General features: G+C 34.4%; 1 protein-coding gene across 1 annotated transcript; it reads left to right on the top strand.

Annotated features, from left to right (window-relative positions):
• The first annotated feature begins 550 nt into the window (after nt 1–550).
• Nucleotides 551–8228, top strand: LOC116170730 (gustatory receptor for sugar taste 64a-like). Its single transcript, XM_031487236.1, has 9 exons — nt 551–716; nt 830–967; nt 1522–1676; nt 1754–1895; nt 1943–2032; nt 7552–7712; nt 7759–7924; nt 7978–8067; nt 8123–8228. Exons 1-9 carry the CDS (start codon nt 591–593, stop codon nt 8180–8182), a joined length of 1128 nt encoding a protein of 375 aa, XP_031343096.1. The 5' UTR covers nt 551–590; the 3' UTR covers nt 8183–8228.
• Nucleotides 8229–9219: the final 991 nt, after the last annotated feature.

Here is a 9219-nt window from a genome sequence, read left to right as displayed (position 1 = left end):
AATCATAGTATGATGACGATGAGGGTAAACATAATGAAAACCTTCCGAGGATATTTCAAACAATTCGAAAAAATGAAAACGACCCACGAATGTTTCATCTTCAGTTTATTTATCGGCCAGTGCTTTTCCTTATTTCCAGTTTATGGCATTACGCAATCGGATGTGGGGCGGCTCCGGTTTAAGTGGATTTCTCTCAAAGTCATTCACAACTGTGCCTTTCTGATGGGGATATTCTTCTTAATCGCCCTTTATGTTTACTACGTGTGGTTTTTTGTCCCCAAGTTCATCTTTAGATACTTTGGTATTACTGTAGCTATACAAATCTTGTTAATTTCCGATTTAAATTTGCAGTTACGCTACTTTTTTTCCTTCATTGTTTTGTTTCTTGTGCCATTTTACTAGTGATGTCCTCGTCGTGGCCTAAGCTGATGCGAAATTGGTGCGATACGGATGCAGTGACTGGCAAACATGCTACTTTGTGTTCCTTACGACATCGATTAATGCTTATAACTGTAGTGGTACTTTCTGCAGCTTTTGGTAAGATGAAGGTGTGGGAACATGCATAATTGTTGTTTGTAGTCGAACACTTTATGTTTAATTATTATATTGTTTCCGTTTTACCAGAGGAATGGTCGGTAAATGATCTGCTGAAGCAAAGTTTTGGTTTTATTTTTACTTGTATACCATATTCTATTTGGACAGGCGTAATAGTTTACGTAAGTATAATTCTTAACTGAATATTGGTGCGACCGACGAGGACGTAATGTACTACCTATGTACAAATAATAAATTCTTAGATCACAGAGCTTAACATCTGAATTTGTTGCAGATGATTAATTTCACATGCACTTTCACATGGAACTACAGTGATTTGCTGTTAATGATAATAAGTACATCTTTAGCAGAAAAGTATCGGCAAATCAATAAAGGAATCCAAAATGCGGTAGACACGAAGATAGACAGCAACGTACGTTCTAATACCACTACTTTTTTGTTTCAGTCAAAAGATAAAAAATATCATTTCTTTCTTTTATTGACGATATACAGTGATATTTATTTAGAAGTAGACATAGGGATTTATGTATATTGTTTTTACCTATGTCTACTTTCAAAAGACAAAATCTCTTCTGAAGGGCGCCTAATTTTGATGCAACCAAAGTAACTTTTTAAAATAAACATACATCTGGCTGTTATATTAATTAGTTACTTTGGCTTCACAGAAAATAAATCTCTTACGCTCCTTAAACTTAAACTACACTAACCAATTGACAAAATCAGCTTTTTCTTCAGTTGAACACATCGCACACGAACGAAAATAAAAATACGGAAACCAAAGCAACAATATTTAAATTAATTAATGGGACAGCCAGATCTGTATTTGTTTTAAGAAGTTATTTTGGTTGCATAAAATTACAAATTTTGATATTTAAAGGTAGACATAGGAAAAAATAATAAGTACACATAAATCCCTATGTCTACTTCTTAATAAATAGCACTGTATATCTATATAATTTTGCTTAGGTACGAAACATTGCTATTTGGAAAAAGATACGAGACGATTATGACAGCGTTTGTAGATTATGCAGTCTGGTAGATGGCTATATAAGCAACCTACTTCTACTTTCTTTCAGTAATAATGTATTTGTTATATTAGTACAACTGTACAACAGTATAAAGTTGTTGTGAGTAAAATTTCTCAATATTTAATTAATAATAATTTATATAGGCAGGACGGTGGCGGTTTTGATACAAGTCGTGTGTATTTTATATATTCGTTTCTTTTCCTGATTTTTCGCACAACTGCCGTTTCCTTGTATGCAGCAAGCGTTAACGAAGAAGGTCGAGCTGCAATGAAGATATTGTTTTGTGTTTCAAGTGAAGCATACAATGTGGAGGTTACTGATTCATGTTTTTTTGATCCGTTTCAAACGAATGCTTTCAGGTTGAAAGGCTCCTATACAAAATTCATATAGATCCACCTATCTTTACGGGGAAACGATTATTTTATCTAAAGAAACCATTGATTCTAAATGTAAGTATAGTCATTGATTCCAAAACGACATCAAAAAATCTTTTTAGATTGCTGTGGCCATTGTAGCTTATGAGTTGGTTTTAATTCAATTTAAATTACTTACTTAAGTGGTTAATTAAGGTTAGCAGACATTGTAACAATCAATAAATAAAGTGTCCAGAGTTTGTTGAACAAAACCTCTTCCACATACCTAATATTAATTAGTCTATAATTACGATGTACGTACCCAACTAAGGGTGACGCAAATGGTCGAGCGGATAACTTACTGAATCTCAAAATAATGGTTACTATGCTTCACCCTACGCCCTTCAAATGCCTTGATGATAAAATTTTCCTTACCCAAAAAATGAAACAAATAGCCAAAAATTAAAATCAATATATTTTATAAATCAACTGTTTCTTAATTGTGGTAGGATCCTGGTACCCTTCATTGAGGTTGCACTGGATCTCCATCGATTGCCGGGTATATCAAACGGATATACAGTGTGTAAAGCGATGGGGTATACAAGAGGGAATTTTTTTTAAACATTGATTTATGAAAAAAATTTATTCTTCATGATATTTTTTGCTTGCTTTGAAAGTAGCAATATCGTTTCGATAATCTAAAATTTATTTATAGAAATCTGGAAAAATAATAAAACTAATTTTTTTATTGAAAGTTATCATTCTACATTATAATTAAGATAGAGTATTGCTATCAAACCACAAACAATCGAAACGTTATTGGTACTTTCAAAGCAAGCAAAACATATTATGAAGAATAATTTTTTTTCATAAATCAATATTAAAAAAAAATTCCCTCTTGTATACCCCATCGCTTTACACACTGTATAGGATTCATCGCATATTTATATTTATCAACACTTCAGACGAATACACATAGCAGAAAGTACATGAATGAACAGAGACCAACCACGTGGAAGAGCTTTTATCATATGGAAATATGCCCAGTAACCGAGTTATCTTATGATTTTAGTAAAATATTCGAATATCACCTTGTTTAATATAAACAAGAGAATTGGCAGGACTTAAAAATTTTTCATTTTTAAATATTTGCCGAATTCGTAAAATCCAGTTTCGAAGTAGAATTCTGTAAACTTTCATCTAATCATCCAAACAAGGGTCTTTCAGTACATGCCAGAGGACTCCCACACAATATACCATAGCAGAAAAGTAGTAGAGGATGCAAACAATATTAACAAAAACAGAGAGACGCTGTGTGGAAATTCAAAATAGGTTTAAAAGTCACGTTTGGTGAATAGTGACTGAATTGACTTTGCTCAAACAAGTTTATTATACAAAATCCCCAAAAACGACAGACTCCTGTTTTTACACAATGCAAATAATGCAAATAACTTACATTTATCTATGCGTCGAGGTTTTCTCCTGTTGAAAGTTAGCAGGAACTCAAAAAATAGGATGGTAGAACGTCTTGTGCCATACAATCGCACCATTGGTACTGCTAGCTGAAATTTGGTTACTCGTTGAAAATTAATTTCAAAAGATGGTCGACGCAATTTGATTTAGGACAAACTTGCTTCAGGTTACTCGCTGTTCATTAGTTGATATTTGATTTATTCACGGTAATAAATTGCCAATGTTCCTCAGTACCTTTATAACTTAGCAGCAAACAAAAGCACGAATTAATTGTCTTTAACCTTTTTACCGGTTACGGTCTTATTTATAATTTTGTCCGCTCCTCGTATAAACAAATATCTTTGATAATAAACTTGTTTTTTAAGATAACTAATCACTCAAAATATAGCGCAATGAAACGTTCTGTCATTTAACCCCAGCGCCTTTTGTAGTTATAATTTATTGTTACTCAAAAAGGTAACTCCGACAATGCAACGAAACAGATAAATTTGCGTACGTCTTCAAACGTATCACTCAGCGGATTGCCTCCGCGACGCAATGAAGTTCCCTTTCGGCATAAACCAGTCACATAATATTAGTTTACTTATATTAGTAACAAATTTAGAAGGCACCAACCTCAATAAATTCGTTTGGTATAAATTGGTAAATAATGCCATACTCTCCCACAAATTTGTCATAGTTTATTCATCGATTTGGGCACCCCCCGCCCAAGTTTTTCTATATGGGTAGATATAGAGAAAAATGCCCTATGCATGCTCCGTGGCAACGAGTTTTAGAACCGCCAACACTGTATAACGTTTCGACATTTATTTGCTTGAACATTCGTCATTATCTTAACGCGCTCCATTTTCTCGCATAATAGTTCTGTTCTCTTTCATCATTAAATGGTATACATACATAATTTCCCATATAGGCAAACTTGTAGAAAAATTCTTTAAAACCTCAAGCGACCTGTTACAAGAGTCAAGTCTAATGGATCGAAGAGACCTTGAAAGAGACACACAGAAGAAAGAGCTACAAACAATGGAAGGCTAAAGTTACAGATATAGGCAACGCAAAAAAATGTACAGGGTGACAATTTGAAAATTTACCACCCCCAATATCTTAGTAAATAAACGAGATATTTAAAAAAATCAAAACCCGTTTCGGTAATTCGGAGGGGGAATCACAATGACATAGTTGGCGACGCACTCCCTCACACCCCCTGCGCCCTAGCCACCCCAACTTTTAAATCTTAAATAGTGACCCCCCATGAGTGATACGTCGTTGGAAAGCTCTGAAAAAATGCTTTCCAACCATACCAAATAGCATTACATTTAGGTCAGTAATTATCGTGCAAATCAAAAAATAAACATGGAAAATCGTATTTAACTTGAACTTCCAAAGCCGACTCGACAGCAACTGATTTTTGATCGCCAGTTATAATCTATTCTCAAACTCTTGTCGAACCTTTCCAATGTTGGTTTTGCAATATTTCGACATTCTTGAATTATTCTCTGTCTTAGTTCGTCTATGTTCGCCGGTTGCGTTTTAAATACGACAGATTTCAAATGTATCATATTAGTGTATTTTTTGATTTGCACGATAATTACTAACCTAAATGTAATGCTATTTGGTATGGTTGGAAAGCATTTTTTCAGAGCTTTCCAACGACGTATCACACATGGGGGTCACTATTTAAGATTTAAAAGTTGGGGTGGCTGGGGCGCAGGGGGTGTGAGGGGGTGCGTCGCCAACTATGTCATTGTGATTCCCCCTCCGAATTACCGAAACGGATTTTGATTTTTTTAAATATCTCGTTTATTTACTAAGATATGAGGGGTGGTAAGTTTTCAAATTGTCACCCTGTATGTAGAAAGTTACGAGTGTATGAAACAATCATATGACGTGTAGTACCTATTCAATGCCTGTGGGCTGTGACACATGGATAATCACAAAGGAAGAACATTGTAAAGAATATATGGAAGAACCAAGAATACAAATGAAGAATAGAAAAGAAGGAACTAAGGAAGCATACAAGATATTGCCCAGAAACCAAGCCAAAGCATCAGAAAAGACTTAAATCGTAAATGCGATTAAAAAAAAGGGGCCATCCAAGAAGAAATAGCTAGAAGTAAGAAATGATTTTAAATAGAATATTAGTGTATGAATAGAGGACATCATAATGAAACGAATGAAGTGAAAAGGAAATTGTTTTTAATAGTTTTCTTAAATAAAATCCACGAAATTATTAAAAATGAGTTTTCATTTCATTCCTATTTTTACAATAAGTTGGAAAGTACTCGATGCGTCGAGCTACTTTTTGTGCGACGGATCGAGATTTTATTAGCAAACTCATTTTATGCTACATTTTCATTACGAAGGAAACTTTTTGTGCTGAAATATAATCAGCATTTAAAGAATTGTGACGCAAAGCTAATAATACTTCAAATCCGAGCGAGCGACAGAACAGCCAAAGTGAATACTACTTTTTTTTCCATTAAAGAAATCAGTTTTCGCATTTTTAAGACTGTGAATTTTGACATGAATTCTTCAGCATCGAGTATAAATTTTAACTAACGCCATTGATTATAAATAATTTATTAGGCAATGTGTAAATGTGTGAGTAAGTTTAAGATTTCTTATTTTAATTGGCCGATCGCCTGCGTGCGGAGTAATATGTCCAAACAAGCAGTGTAAGCTTTTCTTTGTTTTAGGAATTTTGTTTTATTTCTTTCACGTTTTTCGCAATAAATTTTTGTCATTGTGTGTTTATTCGAGTTCAATGTGCAACCCGGATAGATTTCATGCCAGATTTTTCCTTTGTGTCCAAGAATTATGTCAGATGAAAATTTGTGCGGTTAATTCTTTGGATTTTCGTCTCTCAAGTTATTAATTTAAAGGCAACATTGACATTTTAAATTGTGACAGGATGTCTACGAGGAAAATAATTACAAATTCTAAATTTAAAGGTTGAATTGCTTTGACCTAGCTGGACTCTGTGTGTGTGTGACGTAGTGACCTTGAAAAAAGGAGGCACCAATTTTTTAATAATTTATAGTACCTACTATGTTTTTCCGTTATTAGGACATCATTAATTTGAATCGGGTAGTAAACACATACAAAATCAGGATAAAACACCTCACTGTTATAAAATTGATACATAATGAGACGATGTAATTAAGTGGTATGTAATAATAACTACCCAAAGCTTTCACATTGATGAAAACTGACAACATTATTGAATCAATTCCACCGGGCCGCAATGAAAACAATCCAAAAATACGTTTCAAAATGCAACAAATCGACGACTCACGAATGCATGGCTTTTAGTTTACTCATCGGGCAGTGTTTCTCTTTATTTCCAGTGTACGGAATTGGGCAATCGGACCCACCCTGCCTGCGTTTTAATTGCCTTTCCTGTAAAGTAATGTACCATGTCGCATTCCTAATAGGGGTCTTAGTATTTATCGGTCTTCACGTTTATTACGTAATATTTATGGTACCAAAGTTCACATTTGGGTGTCTAGGTACTAGAATTACAGTGTAACAATTGCATTTATATTATGGGCTTTTTCAGTTATGTTATTCTATTTCCTTGAATGCTTCGTTTCCTGTGTATTTATGTTACTTATGTCTCGTTCTTGGCCTAGATTGATGCTAATTTGGAGTCGAATCGATAATGTGGCAGCCAAATACGGAAATTTGGCTCCATTACATTGTCGACTAAGGGTGTTAACTGTAATATTTCTGTCTGCAGCACTAGGTATGTAAGTGAAAGTGGTTCTTGTACGATTATTTATTTTTAGTCGACTATGTACTGTTTACCTACTTGACTATTTCACATCTTCCAGAAGGATGGTCTATTGACGATATGCTTAAACAAAACTTTAGCCTCATTTTCACATTTATACCGTATTCCAAGTGGAAAGGCTTAATTCTTTCAGTAAGTATTTCATTGTTATTACAGCGAGAATCAATCTGGTGTTCAGGTGATTATCTTCACATGCATATTTACGTGGACCTATGGTGATTTATTGCTGATGATAATATGTACATCATTAGCAGAAAAGTACAGGCAAATAAATAGAGGGATAGCGAAAGCCATTAAAACGAATGTACGTTATTCTCTTTTTACACTGCTTCACTGAGTCCATCTTCAGGTACAAAATATTGCATTTTGGAAGAAGGTACGACAGGATTACGGAAGCGTTTTTAAGTTATGCCAAGCAGTGGATGATCATATAAGCAACTTGCTCATTTTGTCTTTTGCTAATAATATACTAGTTATATTAGTTCAGTTGTATAACAGTATAAAGTTATTGTGAGTAAAACCTGCGCAAGGGTTGGCATAATTAAAATGTTTCCAGAAGAGGTAATAGTAGCGGAATTGATCGTGTGCATTTCATATATGCATTCCTTTACATAATTTGTCGGGCAACTGCAGTTGCACTGTTCGCCGCAAGCGTCAACGAAGAAGGTAGTGCAACATTGAAGCACCTGTTTAATGTTTCTACAGAAGCTTATAATGTTGAGGTAAAAGTTGTACAAACTAGTTGACCAAAGGCGCCTTTGTATCGTCTTTACAGGTAGAGAAGCTGCTCCAACAAATTTATGTAGATCCGCCTCTTATAACAGGGAAGAGGTTCTTTTATTTAAAGAAACCTTTAATTATGCATGTAAGTATTGTACTCGTATTGGGTCAAATCTGATTCTGGACAGGAATACTTTTAGATTGCCGTTGCAATCGTGTCGTATGAGTTAATTCTCATTCAGTTTAAGGTAATTACCTAGCAAATCTTGTGTAATATAGAAAAGTGGTCATTAAATTGTAAGGATGGGCTACGTTTTTTCTACCTACACATGCTCTTCAAGAATACATTAGTATGATTAGCATTAATTCTTAAAAATATGTTTTAGGTCTCAATTTTGTCTGGTCCAGTACTGGAACTTGAAATAAACGAGTATGTAAATGTAAAAGCTTTGTTTTTTTAGTGTTCAGTTCATTTGGCCGGTGGATTCCAAATTGATTAAACAACAAATTCATATAAAAATCAAACGAATAAAGAATCTTGAAACGTATTTAAAGAAATATTGTACAAAGAGTAATAAACGGCAAATGTGGCTACTCTAATCCTCTACAACTTAAATAAAGTTCGCCTTGGCCGTGAAAACAAACTTAGGCAAAAAAACTACTAAGCAACGTTATTAACTACGCGTAGAACTTCTTGCGCTGCAGACTACAACGCAAAAACCTAAGGAAAAATTATTCCGCATCCAGACACTACAAAAAAATGAATAATATTCAAAACGAATTGTCTGTGAATAAAACCGCATGGCATAACCTGCTACCCCCTTTATTTTTTTTAACAAAATGTAGATCTAGCGTAAACTGCGTAACTCAGGCTATGTTACTTCAATATTGGATTAGGAATAAACTTCATAGCTTCATCGAATCATTTTTCTCCTTAAGTCTATATTTCTTCAAGGATGACTGAAATGGTTCTTTAAAATTGTTTCATCTTCCTCTTCTTCTTGGGAGTGCTTCTTAAGTGTCAATTAGTTAATTTGAGCCTCTCGTTGTTCTTGAATTAGTAAAGCACCTCCTCTGCTCTTGTTTGTTACCTTGTTTGCGTCTTCAGAATCTCTACCCTCTCTGGCCATGACTTCTCTCATAATTTCTCCGTTCGGAACTAAAAACAACAAATGATTTATTTTTCACCGATGCAACATAACTAATCGGGGTTGCGGGGTCGCATTTTATTCCGTGTTGGTCCTTTCATTTAGGTCAGAGTAGTCTCCCTAGTGGGTGTTGATAGTTGGAATGCTGG

Source organism: Photinus pyralis, unplaced genomic scaffold (assembly GCF_008802855.1).
Source record: "Photinus pyralis isolate 1611_PpyrPB1 unplaced genomic scaffold, Ppyr1.3 Ppyr1.4_LG5, whole genome shotgun sequence".
Classification (NCBI taxonomy): Eukaryota; Metazoa; Arthropoda; class Insecta; order Coleoptera; family Lampyridae; genus Photinus; species Photinus pyralis.
Note: the sequence above shows the minus strand (reverse complement) of the source record. Positions and strands in the feature narration are given on the sequence as shown.